Source organism: Gymnoscopelus microlampas, assembly GCF_963454915.1.
Source record: "Gymnoscopelus microlampas genome assembly, chromosome: 2".
NCBI lineage: Eukaryota > Metazoa > Chordata > Actinopteri > Myctophiformes > Myctophidae > Gymnoscopelus > Gymnoscopelus microlampas.
In genome coordinates this window covers 47,356,925-47,381,054 of record NC_139939.1, presented here as the reverse complement: position 1 = coordinate 47,381,054, position 24,130 = coordinate 47,356,925, and the positions used below count along the sequence as shown (strand labels likewise).

At 39.6% G+C, this 24,130-nt stretch overlaps 1 protein-coding gene across 1 annotated transcript; it reads left to right on the top strand.

Moving 5' to 3' along the window:
* Nucleotides 1-2,637: 2,637 nt before the first annotated feature.
* LOC311058369 (uncharacterized protein) lies at nucleotides 2,638-23,926 on the top strand (the record flags this gene model as incomplete). Its single annotated transcript, XM_084075806.1, has 4 exons — nucleotides 2,638-2,704; nucleotides 17,882-17,996; nucleotides 19,841-19,950; nucleotides 23,760-23,926. 4 exons carry the CDS (start codon nucleotides 2,638-2,640, stop codon nucleotides 23,924-23,926), a joined length of 459 nt encoding a protein of 152 aa, XP_083931932.1.
* Nucleotides 23,927-24,130: the final 204 nt, after the last annotated feature.

Here is a 24,130-nt window from a genome sequence, read left to right as displayed (position 1 = left end):
GCTGATTTGTCCCACCCACCAAAAAGCCCCCCTGCATGGGGTGGGTGGGTGACGATGTACAGTAATATCGGCCGTTTAAAGGAATGTTGGACTGTATTTGTTATACTAATAATGTCATGAACAACTATTAAGCCCAGGGTGCTTTTTTTTTTGCGTTGCTCCAAATTTGCTATGGATTATTAAAGCTGTGCATGTATGTGTGTCAAAGGGCACCATGTGTTTGAATGCGCAGTGTTTCGATTATGCGTTTTGCATTTCCTAAAGCCGGTGCGTGGTCAATAACGGTGTTATTAATAACTAGCCCCATGAACTAGATACTTCACACCACAAAACTATAGGCTAAAATAAAATAAAAAATAAAAATAAAATAAGTCAATAAGAGTTAAAGTGTGTGTAGGTATAGCCTCGGCATATATATATATATATATATATATATATATATATATATATATATATATATATATATATACACTTTAATTCATTATTAAATTAATTAATTATTATTATTGCTATTATTATTATTATTAGCTTTATACGTTATCATAGTTTGGACCACATTATAGAAGTTTTACTTACAAGAGTTTGGTTTTCTTAAAGTGTATGGTAGGCTATGGAAGAATTGGTAGCCTATAGCCTAACATGTCAAGCTCTCTTTTGCAGAACATAATTGGATTTTCCTTTTTACTTTGGCTTATTGGTTTGGAGAGAAAGACATCATCTCATTTGACAGAAACACAACACACTGGCATCCTGCCTTGCAGCTGTGTTTTTTTTCTTTGCGCATTGGGGAGGAAGCATAAATCAAGTTCCATATTAAAATTCAGCCCAAACACATGCAGAGCTTAATCACCAGATTGATACATGGAAATCATATAATATCATTAACAGAAGAACCTCGAGTGACGTGTTATAACCCTTCAGAGACATAGGTAGCTTAACCACATAAAAGACAAGGGCAAACGGTCTTTTCTTTCTCTTTTTTTCTCTTCCTTTTTTTTTTTTTTTTTTTTTTTACAGTGGAGCACTCTTGCTAATTAAGTCGTTGAACTTCGGGCAAAAACATTACCCTTTAGAAACATGTCTTCCTCCTCCACAGGGGGGCGAGGGGGGAAGGGGGTGGGGGTGGACTCGCTTAGCCAATAGGAACGCAGCTTGAATTAAGGTCAGGAGGAAGCTACACAATAGGATTGCGGCACCTTGGAAAAGATGCTGATGCTGAGGAGGAGGCTGTGAGCTGGAGGAGGAGGATGCTACACGGAAGCTAACTGTCACTGAGAGATGAGATGTGCCGAGGCTTCACCACCACCCGCCGTGTTTTCTGTTGTTGAGTGATGTGTGATGTAGAAAAAGGGGAAGTCGTTTTCTCTTAAATAACCTAAAAGGTAAAAAAAACAAAATGATTGTTTATATACTCAATCAGGGCTGCTGCTGCTGCTCTGCTCACATTGTCTTGTTGTCATGTTGTTTGTGTATCATCTGGACTGGCAGTGTAGCCTAGGAGGCTATGATGTCAGCGCTATCATGCCGGCAAGATGAAAGGATATGGTGCCGTTACTGTGGCAACATTAGAGATGGAGGGATACACATACACACACACACACACGCACACATCTCACAGCGTGGCGTGTTCATCTGAAAGCATTAGGCTATGCATCCGAATAAATGACTGTTATCTATAAATGTCCATTTAGCCCTAGTGTTAGAGAGGCAGTCTATTGATTGAAGACAAAGGACCCAAGCCAAGTCTGCATTGTTATTTTAATAGCAACGACACTAGGCTAACACAATACATGTAACATACATGTTATTATACATTTTACTTTGTTTTGTCATTCTCTGCCATTGTCATCAATGCAGGCAGGAAACAATCACATGTTAACAACACAAAGGAAATGACTGTCGTTTACATTAAAGCAGTGTTTCTCAACGCCTGGTCCTGGGCCCACCAGAGGTCCAAATGGATCTTTATGGGTCTGTAACTCTGAGAACCAGCATTGAGAACCAGTGCATTAAAGCAGCGGTTATAAAATAATCATATTTCAACTGCAGGTGACCCCCCCCCCCCCCCCCCCCACCCTGATAAGCAATGTAAAGGAGTCGAGGCATTCAATTTAGTTTGACTCGGTTCCACATATTGTGAAAATGGCAGAACTACAAGCTCAGGGCGTTGTAGATCGGGTTGTAGATCGGCTATTTAATTTATTTAGCATCTTCTTATATTATTTGACAATTTGGCCAATGTTTGACCAGTTTTTATAGTATACAGTAGTTAGTTGGTTACTTTTGACGTAGTAATGGTCATCTATTTATTCATCTATTTTTGTTAATTATTTTTCCTACATAGAGGCATTAAAAAGTCCTTAAATTGTCACTTTAGAAATGTGAAATGTGCAAATACCCCGTGTACACTTATTCTGTATGTGGGTTTGTTTACTGTTGAGTGAGAAAACAATGTTGCACATTAAGCTAATATTGTATAATTATGTGTGTGTGTGTGTGTGTGTGTGTGTGTGTGTGTGTGTGTGTGTGTGTGTGTGTGTGTGTGTGTGTGTGTGTGTGTGTGTGTGTGTGTGTGTGTGTGTGTGTGAGTGTGCGCACGCGCGCGTGTGTGTGTGTGTGTGTGTCAGGAGGACACCCATGACCCTAACAAGAGGTTCCTTCACCTACTCAAACGGTGAAGAATACCACGGAGAATGGAAAGAAGGTAAGACTCCTCTACCTTTGGTCATCACCCTGTTTTACTTATTATCGCATCTCCATATTTATATCATTTCTACAGTCAGCTGTTTCTATTTCTGTACCATCGTTTGGACGGCCAAACGGAACAACAATCAGAATGTTGTTGTTCCGTTTGGCCGTCCAAACGTTAGAATGCTCAGTGGTATACAGTACAGCGGTGGTTTTTGATTGATTGATTCAATACTTTATACCAGTTAACAGTTTTTAACAGTTTGCAAAGACAAGCACAGGGAAGTACAGTGCAGTACAAGGTCTGTTAAGAGGATTTTAAACCCAAGGAAACACTATGGCTCCTTTGTACTCAATTCATCAAAACTAGTGGTTCCCAAATGTTTTAGCTTCAGACCCCAAAGAGAAATCAGATTTCTCCTCGGGACCCAAACTAGTGAAAATAGCCGATGTACAGTTTTAGATTGGTTATTTTCACTACTTCTTAAAAATGTCTTCAATTAATGGCATGTCTCAGATTTTTGGGGGAAACGTATGAAATCCTCTTGAAATTTGTTTTACATTTTATTTATTTTTTCGGATTTGTTTTTGTACTTTTTGAAAACGAATAAATACCTTTCTGTATTATTATTTAACTTTTTGTTTTACTTGTGATCCATTAAAATGGGTCTGCCACCCAAACATGGGTCCCGACCCAGTGTTTAGGAAACATGCAGTACAGTATATATCTATATGTTCTATAGGTGAAGAAACATGCACATTCTAGACCCGCATGGTAACACTTTACTTATAGAATACAAATTCATACACGTAATTAAAATTTAATTGCTGATGAATTAATGATGAACTCATATACGTTAATTCATCACAAATTTATCATGACCTCATAATGAATTACTTAACTAATGGTGAGGTCACAAGGTCATAACCAACTTTAAATATAATTAGTTAAAGACATCAATACTATTATTAATAATAATATGAATAATATCAAAAATGTATGTAGCGCCTTTCTATACCCAAGGACGCTTTACATGGAAGAGAAAACAACAAAAGAAAATCAACTTTATGTGGAAAAACAGTAAGAAAAGGCTAAGACTAAGGGTTCAAATCAATAAAAACAGTGGATCAGTGAAACTTGGGGACATGGCGTTTGAGGAGGTCGAGGGGGGATGTGGGGAGCCAGATTATTCTTGGCCTTATACAGTAGGTGGTGAGAAGTATTTTGACGTGGATTCTTTGTTTGACTGGAAGCCAGTGAAGGTCGTGGAGGACTGGTGTAATATGGTCTTATGGAACGGGTACTGGTGAAGCAGGCAGCTGAGTTCTGGACATATTGGAGTTTGTTGAGGACTTTAGAGGTGGTCCCATGGGGGATACTGTTGCCATAGTCGAGCCGGGATGTAACGAATGCCAGTGGTGTAAAGTAACTAAGTACATTTACTCAAGTTCTGTACTTAAGGTACTTTTACTTCACTGGAGTATTTCCAATTTTCAATACATTCACGTCTACTCCACTACATATCAGTGGCACTTTCTCCACTACAATTATTTGACAACTTTAGTTACAAGTTACTTACAATACATTCAGCCCTATTTAAACTTTGAATATTTGCAAATAGCAGATCTACAAGCTGTACTAATACATTTTATACATATGATACCTTGTGAAACGGAACATTCTGCATAATGTGTACTTTTACTTTTGATACCAATACTTTTGTACTTTTACTCAAGTAAAATTTTAATTCCGGACTTTTACTTCACAGAGTATTTCTACATTGCAGTATTGATACTTTTACTTAAGTAAAAGAAATGTGTACTTTTCCCACCACTGATGGATGCATGGATGAGTGTTTCAGCTGCAGAGAATGACAGAGAGGGGCAATGTTCTTGAGGTGGAAGGAGAACATTGTATACATGTACTTCATACGTATATTCATATGGACCACCACGCTTGGTGGTGGGTTGGTAGATCAGCTTTTTTCTGTGCCTTCTATGCCCACGGATGAGTGCTCATAGGCGGATGGACTCATACAAACCCACCACACGTGGGTGGCCCATCATTTGGTTGTATGTACAGTATGTTTAAGTAAAGTGTTACCGACGATTGCATTGTTATTGTTCATTTAACTACGAAAAGTGTACAAATGGAACCAAATGGAGCCTTAAGGGTCCAAATGAGGTGAACACTAACTAGTTAAATGAACACTAACTAGTTTACTGTGTTCATAAATGAGTAAGTGAAGTAAATAACTGCTTAAGGTAAGGCTCAGTTAATGATCTGTGCAAATGTAATGCTGAGGAAGTGAAAATTGGATGTTATAATCATACTTTGAACCTCATTACATTTAAATTCATTTATCACACATTATGCTGTTTTTCATTTAATCGCTTGCAGCGAAAACATTTAATCTATAGCCTTTGAAAACTATCTTAATTACCAATTCAAGCGCATCAATTGACTATTGTGTCAAAAAGGATTCAGTTCATATGGTAGTGGGACTATTTCCACTTGGGAATTAGTTAACACAACTTAACACAATGCTATCTTCACTGAAATTTCGCCTATTTTCGCTGAATATTCGCCTATTTTCATGCGTGTGCCTATGGAGGGATGCAAATGAACCTCTGGTGTTGGCTATATCAACTCAAAAGTGCTTTGCAAAGTAAACGAATAAGTGATAAAGTTGAAAGTGATTTATTGTGTGTGTGTTCTCACACACACACACACAGACACAAAGATTTCAGCTTTTGGGCAAACAGAGACAGCCAAAGGAATGGTGTAAAACTGGAGCAGGAAAAAAATATAACCATAGGCAATTCTGTACACTCACAAGTATGCAGATACGCGCGCGCACACGCGCACACACACACACACACACACACACACACACACACACACACACACACACACACACACACACACACACACACACACACACACACACACACACACACACACACACCACACACCATCTGGTGTCAAGCGGAGACTGCTGAGAGCTCCCCTGTGATGGGAAATAGCACTAGCTGAACCAGTCTTTGCAGTTTGACAAAACCACATGGATGTACATGCTTTAAGGGGTAAGAGTAAACAAAGAAACGAGAACAAAAGTTTTGTGCTATATCAGGGGTGGCGAGTGGTTGGGGAAAACATATGGTTGCTCTTATAAAGTTAGTTTGAAACATCACAATTCGTCACAATTTCTCTCCCTGTCTGGAGACACTTGCAAAAGCTGTTAGATTATTTCAGAAGTAGCACACTTTATATCCTTTTATGCACATTTTGAGTATTGTGAAAGTTTGTTGAACGTATTGGGTCGGGGGGGGGGGGGGGGTGTATATATTTTCAACCCAAGAACTAAACAAGCACTATCGCATGTTTCCATTGGGGTCCTTTGTACTCAATTCATCGAAGCTAGTGGTTCCCAAATGTTTTAGCTTGAGACCCAACTAGTGAAAATAGTTTGTTGAATGTATTGGGTCGGGGGGAGGGTGAGGTGTGTGTGTGTGTGTGTGTGTGTGTGTGTGTGTGTGTGTGTGTGTGTGTGTGTGTGTGTGTGTGTGTGTGTGTGTGTGTGTGTGTGTGTGTGTGTGTGTGTGTGTGTGTATATATATATGCATACATTACATATGTACCGTGACAGTGTCACAGCCCATCCCCACACACACTGTTTGCACACAAACAAACACGCAGGCTAGTTGCGCATTGGACTGGAATTGAACCCTGCGTCTGATGGGTTAAGCCTGAGTTACACTTAAATGCGCACAAGTGTCACACACGCTGAAAATAGCCGACGTGCAATCTAGCAACGGGTATAGCGCTGAGACCGACGCCGCTATGAGCCTGTAGATCTGATGTTTTTTCGATGCGCGACACCTGCGCGCCAACTAAGTATAACTCTCTGGCTTTAGTGTCATATGAATAATTCAACGGAGAAATGGTTGAACACGGTCCTATGTGGCCGATCTCAGGTTACAGGAAGTGCGTTGGTGTACATCCTCAGTCAAGAAGAGCATGGGGGGGCGGTGTGGACCATTTACTACTGCACCAACACGGCCATTTAACCCATTAAGACCGGGAACGCATCCGTGTGTCATTTTTTAGATTTCTTTGGCTATTCAAAAATAGCTGATCTACAATTTTTTTGAAAAATCGTGAAAATTCGTGGCAAATTCTTGGATTATATATTTTCTAAAGCGAACATTTGTAAAATATTTAGTTCCAGGAACTCCCAGAAGCAAAGATCTGAGTTACAAAGGTCATAAAAATAAAAAAAGTCAAATATTTTCACAACTTTTTATGATTTTTCAAAAATAGCAGATCTAGAAGCTCATAGCGCGGCACTCGGTGCCGCGCTATGAGCTTGTAGATCTGCTATTTTTGAATAGCCCGAAGAAATCTAAAAAAGACACAGATTCTTTCCCGGTCTTCATGGGTTAACATCCATGCATTACCACTATTGATTGACATAAAAGCCGGACAAATTCAGCTAAACCCTAATTAGCCGGAGACCGTGACCTGACATGAGATTGGAGCGAGGCGTTGGGAAGGGTTGAACGACAGATTAGAGTCTGTCTGAAGCGGTTTGGAAGGAGTCAGACCGGAGAGGGAGAGAGGGAGAGAGAAATAGATACCAGTCCATTCAAACAGCGCTTCACTGATAATCCTTCTTTAGAGGAAGAGGGAAAAATAGTATCAGCTTTAAGTGGGTGTGTAAATAGCTTTTTGATTTTGCCAGCCGACATTAATTTAATAAATTTCAATGGCACTATTCATACTGTCAACATGGCTCTTGCAGTTTATGCGATTTTACAATTTAGGCATTTAGCAGATGCTCTTATCCAGTAAATGGCAGGAACCCTTGTTAACAAACGACAGGGTAAAGAAATATAGCCTGGAAACCAGACAAATCTGCCATTGCAAAAAAAAGAAACGCCCTTGGCATCGCTCAGTAGTGATTGGATTTCACTCCCTCTGAAGTAGTGAGGGACCAATCGGGGGCCTAGTATGCAAATATTAATTGTGGGTGGGTTTATCCCCAGAGGCATTTAATTTTTTTTAATAATTAACTCACTGAGTGCCATTAACGTGTTTCACGTGTTTTTACCGCTATGGCGCTGGGTGCCATTAACGTGTTTTTGAAAAAATAGTTTAAAAAAAAAAAAAAAAAAATTGTTCAGAACCCAAGATATCATCATCTGAAGATGTGCAGCTCCATCCACCCCTTGTTTAACTTAGAACTGAAAAAGGCTGTATCTCGCCTCCTAAGCACTTTTTGTTTTCTGTGAAAAAAACTCTGGCACTTTTCAGAATCAATTCTGAAATAATTCTGGCAATCCTGGCACTCAGGGAGTTAATTCGCCACTTCGAAATGCAGGTTCCACACAGAGATTCCAGAATAATTAGTCTGGCCATGCCAGGCTAAAATAAATGGACAAGAAAGAGCACAAAGAAACAACTAACTAAGTGCTACAAAGTAACTGCCAAGTAAACATTAAACCAACAGTAGCATCTGAACAACATGCTATCTAAAAAAAAATTAAAAACATTTTAAAATAGTTGGAAAAAATAGCCTACATCGACGTGTTGTGAGTTTGTAGACAGCTATTTGAACTATGACATGTTTTAAAAATAAAAACAGCAGATAGAAGCTTAGAACGTGTCACGAAGTTCACTTCATAGTTCGAAGTGAACTATGCTATTTCAGCTATTTCAAATATGTCAGTAATTTCTTTGCTTTTTTAAGTTATTTGTCATATCTGCTTTGTGCAATTTTGGATTACGAAGCCTAAAAGTTGTTCAATGCCAAAAGCACAATTAATTTGTTAATTTCAATTATTTGTATGACATTTAATCGTCAACTTGTTGTGTTCTGTAATCGTGACAGCCCTACACACAGTCTGACACCTTTGTGGTGCACGGCAACACACACACACAATTGCTCGTGCGTCCGCCTGCTCGCGCACACACGTGCACAAACACACGCACACGCACACGCACACGCACACACACACACACACACACAGACACTCACGGCTCCAAGAAAACAACGAGGAGCAAGCTCTCTGCAGAGTTACGTGATGCAAGTGTTTGAACTCGGTCAAATCTCCTCTCCAAATCTCCTGTGAAAAACCCTGCTGAGATTAGGGCAGCACTTTAAGCAGTCCTGACAGATGGACTGCCTAATTTACATCCCCACTGTGGGAAGACTCACTAAAACCTCCTTCACCACTGCTTGCTTCACTCCCCCGGTTGCTTTACTGTAGACCTGCCAACAGGCTGCACCCCCCCCCCCCCCCCCGCCCCCTCCCTTAATACTTATTTTCTATCGATTACAAACCAAATAAAGCCTTGCATTCATGCATTCTTTTTTTTTTTTTTAAGCCAATAATTTGGTGACCAGCTCAATTGAGTCTCCTACTGACCAATGACCCGGTCATCGAGTTATTGGCTTAGGAATGCGACAAAAACAAAAAACAATCTCTGTGAATTCAAGGCTTCACAGGGTGTGTAATCGATAGGAAATACAAGTAAGTAATTTTTGGGGTGAATTACTCCTTTAACCACTTAAATCCCAGCATCCGTATAATTGAGGGAAAATCTTTCGCAGGAAAATAGCCATGTTGTGTGAGCTTGTCAATCGGCTATTTTCCTGCAAAAGCTTTACCCACAAAAACAGAAAACAGGAAAGATGTGAGTACAGAGCCCTGAGGGACTCCGGTCAACCATATGGGCTTTAAGTGGTTAATCCCAATCTATTGACGGGGGGGGGGGGGGGGGGGGGGGGGGGGGCTGTCACTGTGCTGCTGCTGGCCTTCTCAGCAGCTCACTGGTTAAATGTTCAGTGGTGGAAAAATTACTCAAATTGTTTACTTAAGTAAAAGTATCAATACTGCAACATAGAAATACTCTGTTACAAGTAAAAGTCCAGAAATAAAATTTACTTGAGTACAAGTACAAAAGTATTGGTATCAAAATATACTTAAAAAACAAAAGTAGAAAGTACTCATTAAGCAGAATGTCCCATTTCACAAGTTTTCAAATGTATAAAATGTATAAAACTCTTTTGAAAACATTTATTTTCAAATGGCCGAAATGTATATAGGGCTGAAGTGGGTAATGTATGTTTTGTAATAACAATCTAAATCAAAACAGTAACTAAAGTTGTCAAATAATTGTAGTGGAGTAAAAAGTACAATATTTGTCTCTGAGTTGTAAAAGTATTGAAAATTGAAAATACTCCAGTAAACGTTTCTTAACGTTGTACTTAAGTAGAGTACTTGACTAAATGTACTTAGTTACTTAAAGTTTACACCATTGTAAATGTTGATACTTACAGTGTATACATGAGGAATACAAGATCCTTGTCATAGTCGTCACTCTCCTAAATCCAAAGCCTATAATAAAGCCTAATATATACTGTGTCATATGATGGTGTGTCACTCACCAAAAATAATACATTGTCGCTTGAAAATGAGTTGTTTTCAGTAAGCAACATTGCCCCTGTTAAAAAAAAAATCTCCGTGAAATTTGGCAGGAGAAATATACGTCTTTGTCATTTAAATAATGTACTTGGTTGGGGCCAGCGCAATGAATATATAAAAAATAAAAATACATGTAAAGGAAAAATATGATGGATCATCTTCTGTCTCTTTCTATTCAGACTTCAGAGTGAGCCTCCCCTTAAATGTTCTTCAGCAGTTGAGTCCTTTTTGGGGAGCAGGTAATTAAGGAAGCAGAGAAGACAGCTGAAGTGTGACATTAAAATATACCTTTTCTACTTAAAGAATCTCACTCAAGCAGGAGGCATTTAGGTCAGGACTTTTTCTTTTTTCTTCATTTTCTTTTTTCTTTTTTTGGGAGGGAGGAGGGGGGGGGAAAACTTGGTCGTATGATGTGTCACACAAAAATGCAGAGATTAGCTGATCAACTAAAAAAGTGTTCATTTATGTAGACTGTAAAAATGGGCTCTCTCAGAGGTTTTTTTTTTATACCTGGGAAAGCTGACAAGTGTACACCCTCTGCTTCTTCTGGCAAACAAACCAAGCCCTTTCAAAACCCTCTGACCCCGTTGAATATAATAGTCACCTGCAACCAAGAGAGTCTTTCTGCTTTGTTTCTTGTTATACAAGTATGGTCTTTGGGGAAGTTTGATAGTAAATATACCAAAGAACAAAAGAAGCAAAATGTATAAGAAACAAATCAAATAGCTTAACCACTTTCAACCTGACGTCTCTATATTTTGGACATGTGCATTAACACTATTTTGGGTATTATTATAGACAAAAGATTTCAAAACATTTCAAGATCTTAAAATAACAAAAAACTGCTAAGCTCACCACGCATAGCGATATGTTGTGAGCTTTGTGGAGAGGCTATTTTCCATTATTTTTGAAAATATTTAGAAAGTATAAAATGGTGCTTAAGTGGTTGAAAAAAAGCCCATTGACAGTATATAATTAATGTTTTGGCTTTAAGCAGAAGCAACGAATAAGCCACCAGTGTTGCTGTAGTAGTAGCCAGTGGGAGGCATGTCTCATTCAGGGTAGGTCTCTAAGCTCTTTATGTTGCATTAGCTTCTTAAACACACGCAGGGGAGACCATGACCTTCTGGCACAAAGGTACCGTCAGCAGTACTGCCATAGTTTGGCTCTATTTCAGACACCCACTACAAACAGGGATCAATGTTGTGTCGGCAGCAACGATCCAGTGCTAATGTCATGGGGCTGTCTTTTTCAGGTTTTTTTGCCCTTTTTCCTTTTTCTCAGAGTGGGGTCCGGGGACCCCGGCAGAGCTCCTTTTAGGGGATTCCAGGGGGGGTACTGTGGCAAAATGTGTTAATATACTGTGGTGTCAAAATCATTTTAACAAATTGTATCCAAATTTATACTTATAGACTATTTAAAAAAAATAGCAAATCTACAAGCTCTTGTAGATTGGCTATTGCAGATTTTTTGTAGAGTGGCATGTAAACTTGTACTGTACATTGGCTATTTCCCCCCCAAAAAATCAGACTTTTTTTTTTAAATATTTTTTTTTTTTTAATGGAAAACATTTCGGATGGGGGTCTGTGGCTAATAAATACATGTCAGCTTGGGGGTCCATTGATATGAAAATGTTTGAAAACCACTGCTTTAGATCAGTTTGTATTGGGATAGGACAGTGCAGCATGACAGGAGATGTCAGAGGGCAAAGAGGAGGCGATGGCATGCTACTGTATGGCTGGGCAATTCACTGACAATATCGTTGCTGTTGCATCTCCATATTCTAACTTTTTGAGTTTTTTCGTAAATTAACGCCCTACTTGATCAATGATCATACTACATTCACTACGTCACACTAAAGCATCAAAAGTAGCAGATCCACAAGCTCGAAACGCAGCGCGAAGAATGAAGGCATGTCATTGAAAATGTTAAGAAATAATTCAAAATCTTTGACAAATTTGTCCAAAATAGCAAAAAATAGCAGATCCACAAGCTCACAACGGGTCACATCGCCATACGTTGTGAGCTTGTACATTGGCTATTTTCCCTACATTTATATGCACGGTCATATGACAAAGTATAAAATAGGGCATTAATTCGTGAAAAACAAACAAACACCTAAAACGAGTACATTTGGAGACAGATATTTAAAAAACAAAACAACATATTGTGGTGACCTGCTTGCCTGTGGTCACCATGTTCCTAAAGAGACCCTGCATGGACGACTCGACTAGAGTATCTGTTTTCAGTGTTCTACCCTGCAGGGTAATCCATGAGGTACAGGGCACAGGAGTCACCAAGTTCAGTACAAACTCCAGGCACTTTAACCCATGAAGACCTGAGGCCGATTCAAAAAATGTTTTCTGAAAAACGTATGTTTTATTTTACCCCCGACCCCAATCTCAAAATATTGTGTTCCAGGGACCCCCAGAAGCAATGAATTGAGTTAAAATGTTAGCTTTAAAAAATATATATATACTATATTCAAAGATTTGCACACATTTTCACGATGTTTATAAAATAGCAGGTCTACAAGATCTGCTACCTAAAACCTAAAAATGACACAAGATGCTTTCCCGGTTTCAATGGGTTAAGTGTGAGCCATGTTATTAGATCATGTACGATAGGGTGCACACAGTTCCATTCCAATAATGACCTCGGCTCACAATAAGAAACAGGGTTTCCTGCGCAAGTGCTGCAATGTTTTACCATTGAGCTAATAGAGCCTGGCCTGCTTGCTTAGGGGATAAATGGAATCCTGACCATCAGGTCAAAATCCGTGTCAGATCCTGTGTCTATAGGTGAGACGTGACCTTTGACACGATCTCAATAGAAAGAGCAGGGAGACAAAATACAACCAGTGGTGGAAAAGGTACTCAAATGTTTTACTTAAGTAAAAGTATCAATACTGCAATGTAGAAGTACTCCGTTACAAGTAAAACATGTACTTAAAGTACCAAAAGTAAAAGTACTAAAATGTTTGAAAATAGCAGATCTACAAGCTCACAATGCGTCGCGGTGCGACGCGTTGTCAGCTTGTAGATCGGCTATTTTCAAATAGCCTAGGTATATGTTTTATAATGAAATCATTTATATCTGCAAAGTAATTAAAGTATTAAATGTTATCCATTAAAAAAAAAGTTACATAGTGCTGCTTTCATTTCCGAATCTATAGCCCTCGTCTAACTTTTCCTTGTGGTGAAATACTGTCCAAACAATAGAATTTTGCTCCAATCATGTGTTGCTCGTTGCTCCTGCTTTGACAGTTTTTTTTCTCCCCTTTTAACAAATGTCAGCATCCAGAGGCATCTGCAGCTGTCTGACGCTGTCTTAACCCATTAAGACCAGGAGCGCATGTGTGTCATTCTTAGATTTATTTGAGCTATTTAGCTATATACAAGCAGATTATACAAGCTCAAGCTCATAGCTTGTAGATCTGCCATTTTTGAAAAATCGTGAAAATGTGCGCACATCTTTGAATGTATATTTTTTAAAGCGAACATTTGTAAAATATTGTGTTCCAGGGACCCCCCAGAAGCAAAGATTTGAGTTACAAATGTTTAAAAAATAATAATAAATACATATATATATATATTCAAAGCTCATAGCGCGGCACACGTTATGAGCTTGTATATCTGCTATTTTTGAATAGCCCAAAATATGAAATAATGGTTATAGCTCAAATCTAAAATGACATAGATGCGTTCCCGGATTGAAAGGGTTAAAATAATGTTAAGATGCTGCTGACAGCTGCAACCCTCAGATGCTTTGGTATTGACACAACTGTCACACACGGTTATACAACCATATGTATATGGAACTGTGTCTGCATTTAATTTTCCTGCTCTAAAGCACTTTCTAACATTGTTTTATTGTTGCCACTGCCTAACTAACTATATTTACGTGTGAAAGTTGAACACGATCCCACCTCCCAGATGTCTTAATTTGAAGATAACTCGCATCGCAGTGACCCCCCTCCCACTCCCCCCCCACACACACATACACTTCTGTACTGTATTTAGTTTTTAAATTAGTTTCTTGATTGACTCACTACCATAGCTTCAGTTTTGTTATGATACAATTATCCAATTATAATCAGCAGCAGAGCAATTTAAAATAGTGTAGAAAATCTCCTCCATACTTCTTTTTCACTATTTAATTTTTCTTGTTAAATTCATCTTGTGTCTTATTATATTCAATATTTTGGAGTGAGATAAGCCTCACTGGCACAGTTTGTATTTATTTCTTCCTCTCTCTTTTCAAGTGTCACATCCTGTCAAAAAACTGTAATTCCTGTCTCTGAAAATTGGCGGAAACGCACGTACGCTTCACTACGTCTTCCCAATAAACACAAGAACAGTCATGGTTGAGTTCATGTTTTGCAAATTTGCCACTCAATTTATCTAGCATGCATCTCTCATCAGGTCTTGAATTGAAAACACTTCAAGAGACTTCAGGGTTTGGATATATATTGGCTTCCTTATACATGCCAAAAATGTTGCAAAGCTATACGGCTCTCTGCAGCAGTGGTTCTCTCTTTTCAGGCCCTGACACCCCCCCCCCCAAAATAATCATATTTGAACTGGGTACCCCCCAAACTGGGGACCCCCCAAAATAATCATATTTACCCCCCCCACCCTGATAAGCACTTGGGATGTAGGAGTTGAGGCATTCAATTTAGTTTGACTCGGTTCCACAGATACATATTGTGAAAATAGCCGATCTACAAGTTCACAACGCCTTGCATTACGAGGCGTTGTGAGCCTGTAGATTGTATGATTTTTTTGTCTCTTTCGTATATTATTTGACAATTTGATTTTGAACATGTGAAATTTGTCATCTGCATTCAACCCGTCCCTATAGGAGCAGTGAGCAAGTGCCATTAATGCAGAACCCATTGATTGATTGATTGATTGATTGATTGATTGATTGATTGATTGAATGATTGATTACTTTATTAGTCAGAAATGTAAACAGCACGTGGTACAGTCAGACATTAAGGCTAAAAAATCAAAAAAAGTCCTGGGGACTTCTAAGTAAGGTTTTATGAATATGTGCTTGATCGTCAGTTTGTGCATAAGTAGTTACTTAACAGCTTTAGCAGGGTTCCCCAGGGGTCTATCCTTGGTCTACACCATGTAAAGGACCCCCAAAATGATATCATATGTATTTGTCTGCAGACCCCCATATGAAAATGACCCACAGAAATAAACATGTGTGTTTAAAATGTTCTCTTCAAAAATATATATTCTAAGATTTGCAAAAAAAAATCATGATTTTTTTAAAATAGCAAATCTACAAGACTCATAGCGTGGCATGATTTTTGCATTTTATTTTGAATAGCCAAAGTATAAAGAGGTTAACATGATTGTGATGCTATATCAACTAATTATGCTGGGGACCACCCCCAACAATGTTTTTTTTGTTTAAATATTGTTCTACTGTATATGATTGTTTTCCATGCTATCGATTATTTATGATGGATTTGCTAACCTTAAAGTTGTACTGTGCAAATTTCAAAAACACGTTTTTAGCAGCCTCTGCTGGTCATTACCGTCACTGCAGGCCGTTTGTTTATTACTGCGTTACCCAGAATTCCATTCGTTTTCACCGGAAGACGGAAGTGTTTCAAAAAGCGTTCTTTTAATTGTTTTATACGATCTGTGGATCGTTTCTCTTAGCCAGTGGAGCTTTAGTTACCGTGAGCTGTGTTTTCTTTTTCTGTTTTTTTTTTCGTTCTTCAAATCATACAATCTCTTAAAATCAGTGTGAGTTTCCTTTTGTTATTAGCGCGGTAGTTCCTGGCCAAACAGGAAACCGGTGCAGTAGTTCCTGGCCAAACAGGAAACCGGTGCATTTCCGCTTCCATTTTGCGGCCAGATGACGTCATTATCGCGGGAACGTCAACCCCGACCCCGTTCAATAGAAAATATATAAATAAAAGGCTTTCGGGGGTGAAATTCATGGATGGAGTGGGTGTTGTGAAACATTTGCCACTCACAAAAGATATACAATTTAACTTTAGTTTTATTGAAAAAGTTACCTAGCATTACTTTAAACATATTGATGCCTTGTTAGAATTATATTCACACCCACTTTCCTAACTGCAACTGCGTCAATTATCTAATACGGTGATTGCCTGGCAGCTGACACCAGCCTTTGTTATATTATATATCTGTGAGCTGTCACTTGTTCTGATATGACTAGAAGAAGACTGAGTTCAAATGTGTGGGCGGCTGAGGGCGTTTATTAACTTTTGCAAAGCAACGTGCTAAAAAGCTAAAGCAATCAAGTGACAAAACACAGCGGTGCTTGAGAGATCACATTTTAACCACTTAAGAACCATACAAAATACATTGTATGACAAATAGCTAAAACAACTGATATACATGAACATTATCAGCCAAATGGCATGCCTAAAATATGGACACCAGGTTGAAGTTTACAGGTAGGGTAAGTGATATTTTTTGGTTAAAACAAAAAGTTAAAACGTTTAAAGCTCTATATTCTGACAGTAATCATTGCTATAGAGTGTTTGTTCAGTCACATGGGGTCTACCTGTCTCTCTAGCTGTTTATTAAACAAAAAATCACACCCTGTGGTGCCTTTGATGAGCCCTGTATTGACCCACGTATTGATGTTGTCATCAATGTTTGTGGACAGACAGACATACATACATACATACATACGGACACACAGACAAAGTCATGTATAGGAGTGGTTGCCTTCGGCTGCCAATCTGGAGAGAGTACCCATTTATCAGACTAATTTTTATAATGTTCCAGTTCCAATTGTGTCTGCTCATTTCTTTGTGTCATCACTTCCAATTTCACTTGTTTTATCTGTATCCTGTCTGAGCTCTCTCTCCTGATTGGATACAATTGGTATCCCGATCTGAAAATGCACTTGTAGCAAAGAGAATTATTTTAACAGAGTGGAAGACTTCCATCGCTCCTTGTTTTACTAGATGGCTTAATGATGAGTTTGTATCACTGATACATCTGCAGAGGCTGCGTTGCAACAAACAGGACAGTCTAGCAACATTTGAGTGCATCCTATCACGGGCCATCTCGACTCTGCGGTGTGACTGCTCTGTTGTGTACAAGACCAATTGTTAATGCGTCCAACTGTTATATTGTGGTTGCCTATACAGCAGTGGTTCTCAAACTTTTTCATGTCAAGGACCCCCAAAATGATATTTATTTAGCCGCGGACCCCCATTTAAAAATATGTTGTTCCAGGGACCCCCCAGAAGCAAAGATTTGAGTTACAAATGTTTGCTTTAAAAATATATATATTCAAAGATTTGCACAAATATTCAAGATTTTTCAAAAATAGCCAAAGTATAAAAGGTCATAATTATTCTGATGCTATATTTACACATTTTTCTGGGTACCCCCTGGAACCCCCTCAAGTACCCCTGGGGGTCACCGGACCCAACTTTGAGAACCAATGGCCTATGCAGTACCTCATTATAATAGGTTAATTACTCATGTTTAACATGCATTATAGTCCGGTGTTTGTTTGTCATATTGTTATGTCTTGTTGATGTATCCGTCTGTCATGTCTTGAAAAATAAAATAAAATAAAATAAAATATACAAAAAATTAATTAGATTATCATTAAAACTGTAGTATTTCGCCAATTATTTCGCTGCACTGAACAGAAACTTACCCAGCCTCGTTTGTGTCTCCTGTCTCAGGTCTGCGTCATGGACTGGGTCAGCTGACCTTCAGCGATGGGACGTGCTACACGGGGCAGTTTGAGAACGGCCTCTTCAACGGTTGCGGGGTGCTGGCTTTCCCTGATGGCTCCAAGTCAGTGCCTGACCTTTGACCTTATCATACAAAACTAATGGCTCTTTTCCCACGACAAGAACTATGCAGTGGTGTAATGGTTTTCAGGGGAACGGTATTTTAATGACGTCACTTGCACTCGCGCGCTCACCGCCACCAGTAAACCTGTTATGCAAAGTAGCCATTATTATATACCAGTGGTAGGAAAAGTACTCAAATGTTTTACTTAAGTAAAAGTATCAATACCGCAATGTGGAAGTACTCTGTTACAAGTAAAAGTCCGGAATTCAAAATTTACTTGAGTAAAAGCACAAAAGTATTGGAATCAAAATGTACTTAAAGTACCGAAAGTAAAAGTACTAAAATGTTTGAAAATAGTAGATCGTCTATTTTCAAATGGCTTAGGTATAAAATATAGCTAAAGTGGTTCATGTATGTTTTAGAATGTAATCATTTATATCTGCACAGTAACTAGTAGTAACTCAAATTTTCAAATAATTGTAGTGGAGTAAAAGTACGATATTTTCCTCTGAGATGTAGTGGAGTAGACGTAAAAGTATAGACAATTGGAAATACTCCAGTAAAGCAAAAGTACCTCATAATTGTACTTTGTTACTTTACACTACTTCTACTTGGCTTGTGAATCTAGGGGGGTAAAACATTGTGTCCTGTGTAGCGACCAAAACACCACTGGAACTATGTGAACAGTGCCATGAAATGTATTTTTTCAGGGGTTCTGGATTTGTTTTGCATAGGGTTCCATTTCCAGATGAGATTCTCAGAACCTGATTTTGGTTCTGAGAAGCTGCTCAGGAGGTGGTATGTACTAACCCTGTGTTCTTACTCAAGAACACAGATAGAAATAAATAGATAAATGGCAAAAAGAGCTGATCTATCGGTTCACAACGCATCGCACTGCAACACATTTCAAGCTTGTAAGGGGTGCATTTCTCCTTTCCGACATGTCGCCTTTCCGACGTTGACGAACCCTATACCTAACCCTAACCCTAACCTTAACCGCACGCGGAAGCCACTAGTCGGAGTGGTGAGATGTCGGAATGGAAGGAGCACCCCCTTGTAAGTACTGTAGGCTACAGAATGTTCGCTTTAAATGATCCAGCAACAGATGTGTAAAGAAAAATTGTGCACGGTAAAACTAACACAGACAACCTCTGACTTTGTTGTGTCTGTGAATATGAATTACATATGTCTGCTCTTGCAATGACATTTCATTCCAAAGTACATAACTCAATGTTTTCTCCACATTTTTCTGTACACTGAGTTTTTAAACCAGTTAAATGCAACAACAGCAATGAATGCCGAGAAATAAATTGAAGTGAAATGAACAGGAAGACCCTCGCGACCCTCAGAAAACGGAGGGCTTTATAGACTAGAGCATATTATGATTTCCTCTCTTTTCGGGAGCTATAGGGTTATGGCGTGTGGAGGACATTACATGACTGAGACTGAGAGTGCGCTCTGAATAGAAATAACATTTCAGGGCCAGGGTCATTCTTACAGAGGTCTGCCTTCTTTTAACTTACCTCATTGTGTTGACATTTATGTTTTGTCTAAGCTAGCTGTGAGTAAACTAATTTAGGTCGTAAGCCAGCCACTGTTACTTAAACGCACACAATCAACCCGGAAGACACAAACTGCATGCAAATATCTACGGTCTCAACAAGCGGCTAAATTGCAGTTGTGAAACATCTTTAGAATTGGTTTCAAGGTTTGGTTGCTGTAATTGCAAAAAGCACTCCTAATGCGCCTGTGTGTGTGTGTGTGTGTGTGTGTGTGTGTGTGTGTGTGTGTGTGTGTGTGTGTGTGTGTGTGTGTGTGTGCGCGCACGCTTGTTTATTTTCCAGGTACGAAGGTGAATTTGTTCAGGGAAAATTCCAAGGCGCGGGCGTCTTCAGTCGGTTTGATGGAATGAAGTTTGAGGGAGAGTTCAGAAGTGGAAGTGTCGACGGTTATGGTAAAGTTTCAATTCACACCTTGAAGTACAAAACCATGATTAATTTCCTTGAAGCCTAAACATGTTGCCATGTCCCTGCTGCTATCAATTAAAAAGTAGCACAATTTGTTTTTTTTAACTTTTTCTTCATCATGGATGGAAAGTTTTATTAAATGTATTATTAGGTATGAGTGCCTTAAGGTTAAGGTATGGATTCCAACCATTTGTCTAATACTTTTTTCATAAAGTGTTAATTATCTGGCTGTGCTCACGCAGGGTGTAAAGCTCCCATGTGTGTTAAAGAAGGTCTCTGGGGGTAATCAACACGTTTATGTTGGGAGGACATCTGGGGGAGGAGGGAGTGTCACAACCGGCTGATCGAGAACAATTCTTTTAACGTGTAAAAATAGACACGTCAAAGAAAAAGAATAAGAAATCAGAAAAAACCCTCTCTGATCATTATATAAATGCATATAATCAAATATTATTGCAATGCATCGTGGTTGGTTCTCCATTGTATCACAAATATATACATAAAGATTTGGATTAAAATTGTGTGCGATGTTGGATGTTGGATTCCTGCGCCCGTGTGCCTCCGGGCTTGGCAAGGCGCTCGAACTAACACAATGGGCTCGACAGGCACAGCAGCCATATTGGAAAGAAATTGGGACCCCCCTTCCTTACTTTCTTCTCAGGTGTTACCAATGATTCTTCTAATGAAGGCTCTCTTTCCATGTAGTGTAGCACTGTGGTTCTCAAACTTTTTAATTTTAAGAACCCCCATAACTCTGAGAGTGAACCATTGGTACACTCGTGGAGTTACACACCCGTAAGGGGCCAATTGGAACCCCCTCCTCAAGGAACCATGAGGGATGGTGGGGGCGTTGTCACATTCTAAAACAGCCCAAAACCCTAATTTTGCACCTAGTCCGGGGGTGTGCTTCACTAAGCATTGGACTGCTGACCCCAACCCCCCGTGATCAAATCACGCTTCATGCATTCTTTTTCCGACAATCGCGAACTATTTTCTTTTGCCGATTAAGTATAGTTTTGGACCGCGAACTTGAGCCACGAGCGAGCTAAAGCGAGCAAGTCGCCGTGCCGAAACGTTGCGAAGTTGGCTTGAGCCGACTCAGTGCCGTCCGATAGACACAGAATCGTAAATCATGTTTTGGGGTGAGCCACTCAACTGCCACTCAAAGTCTCTACTGGCCAATCACAGTGCGTCTTTTCCGGGACTTGTCAGAATCTAGTTGTATATAAATGTCACATCCGGCGCGTGATAGTTTTATACAACTAGATTCTGACAAGTCCCGGAAAAGACATGCTGTGATTGCAAAAAAATAATTGTCTGCGGTTGTCGGAAAAAGAGTGCTGGCAGCAGGATTCCATCACGGGGGGTTGGGGTCGGCAGTTCAATGCTCAGCGAGGCACACCACCAGACTAGTTAAAGTAATTTGGGTTTTAGGCTGTATTAGAATGTGACGCCCCCACCGTCCCCTCTGGGAGTGGAGTCCTTGTTTTCTCGTTTTTGCATTCAGCCAATCGCAAGGCAGGCAGGGCGGGGCTTGGTAGAATGTAGTTGCCATTAAATAATACGCCGTTCTGTGCACGGGCCATTTGCATGGAAGCGTCTTTGTGAGAAGAGTATTGAGGGCAGGCTGGCAAGGTGAAGTGTTTACATGTTTGTATATACTATGAATGAAAGGTTTTTTCTGTCGTTTTGAGCACCCGGCTGATAAGAGCACAAGCTTATGTTGGGTGAATTATTTCGTTGGTGTAAATGGACAACATCCACTCAAGACTCAGACATACAGTAGACACAAATGGATGGTTTGTGATGGATGAACTGCACTGAAAACTCGTCTGTTGGGTTCTTTTATGCTGAAATGTAGAGACCTTTTTGTGTTATCCTTTTAGCACAAATGTCTGACCTTGCGCAGTGTCTGACCTTTTGCCAACCTACCAAGCTATTGTACGTGGTGAAAAAAGAAATTGCTGAACTATACTTGAAAGCTACATTATTCTGAAAGTAGTGAGAAGTAGTAGATCTAGACATCATTTCTGGCAGTTTTGTTTCCTTGTACAATGAAAAAAGGTCCTTATACTTTTTATTAAAGGAGCTACACCATGAATTTAAAAAATAATAATAATATTTGATATCATATTGTTTATGTCCCTCAAATGTTTTTCAAAAGGTTTGAGCCTAAATCAAGCCTCAGATATACTCATTCCAACTAACTTCTCTCTGGCTTATAAAGCACTTTCACCTGCAATACCACATTGTCCTGTTTGGCACGGGGCGCTATTGAGCCAGTTTGTATGCATGTTATGTCCTGGTTCTGTGTGGAAAAAGTAAAAAAAAAAAATAAGACATTTTTTTTTAAAAATTAAAAATGAAAAAAAATATATATATATTTTTTGGGGATTTTTTTTTTTGGTTAGAACTGAAAAACGGGAGTAATTGTTCCCAGACGTGACGTAGGGTGGGGGAACAAATCTGACGGACTGTTTTCAGACCAATTTACATAAAAACCACAGATAGCCTATGAAAGCCTGCATGCTCGAAGTCGGGTATTTGTTGGAACAGAAGAGAGGTGGGGGAGACCAAAAACACACAAAAATGAAGAAAAAGTTAAAATTCATGGTGTAGACCCTTTAAAGTACATATGAAGTGAGCTGTATTTTCCTATGGGTAATTTACTCACCAAAAAGATTACAATTAACCGCATTTGGGTTCTCGTAGTGTCTTGACTGCAGATGCATTACTAGTGGGGTTTTTTTGGGGACCCTGAGTGAGTCACTAACATTCCTGCATTCTAAATAGTAGCCTATACATTTTATTCTTATCGGTTGATGGTTGATTAACCATTAATGGAAACCTTGTATGTCGAAAACTGTTACTTTTCAGGATTCAAATAAAAAACTTGTTAAAGTAGCAGATCTACAAGCTTGCGGATCTTCTACATATGATGCTTTTGTGTGACGTGTTTACCCATTCAAGCTTGTAGTGCGGCACTGAGCTTGTAGATCTGCTATTTTTTTTAAATCGTGCAAATTTGTGCAAATTTGTAAAATATTTTGTTCCAGGGACCCCCAGAAGCAAAGATTTGAGTTATATAGTTACATTTGCACACATTTTCAAAAATAGCAGATCTGCAAGCTCATAACGCTGCACTGGGTGCCGCGCTATGAGCTTGTATAACTGCTATTTTTGAACAGCCCAAAGAAATCTAAAATGACACAGATGCGTTCCCGGATTGAATGGGCTAATTAATTGGTTCTCAAAGTGGGGTACGGGGACCCCCAGGGGTACTTGAGGCGGTTCCAGGGGGTCCCCAGCTAAATGATGGATAGGAACCAAATGGACTCTTGTGGGTCTGTAACTCTGAGAGTGTACAAATGGAACCAAATGGACCCTAACGGGTCCATTTGGTTCCATTTGTACACTCTCAGCGTTAAATTAACATTGATTTTATAATATAAATGCGGGTCCCAGAGGTATAAATGCCATTAAATGGGGGTCCGTAGCCTAATGCATGTCAAACTGGGGGTCCTTGAAATTAAAAGGGTTGAGAATCACTGCTAGAGCCGTAAAAAAAATCTTCTCTTATGGGGGTCCCTGGCATATCTTTTGAAATGGGGGCCCGCGGGCTAATAAGTGTCCATTTGGGGGTCCTTGACATGAAAAAGTTTGAGAACCACTGGGCTAATATACGAAAAGAACGATGGAGATAAGAGGTTTCTTTCCCCCTGACAGCGACGATTATATACATAGTACAATATAAAGCACCATACATAGGATGTGTCTGGTCCCCCCCTCCCTATAGGAGTCCTGACGTTCACAGACGGCGGGGGCCCAGGTGTCGGCGGGGGGAGCAGCCAGGAGGGGCTGTTTGAGAGCAACCAGCTGGTGAGGAGAGAGAGCAGCCAGAGCCAGGCGGCCGTGCAGCGGGCGCTCGGGGCGGCCGCCAGGGCCCGTACCCTGGCCATGTGACCCTGACCATGTGACCCATGGTTCAACAACACCGTCCGTCCATCCACCCACCAGGATCTTTCACACCATCCATCCTCTCCTGGGTTTGAGTTTGTTTTTCTCATAATATAAATCTATTCATTTCTATTTCTTCCCCAACCATCTAATCCAACTTTTTGGCATTCCCCCCCCCAAAAAAAAGAATGCATTTTTTTCAAAACTACT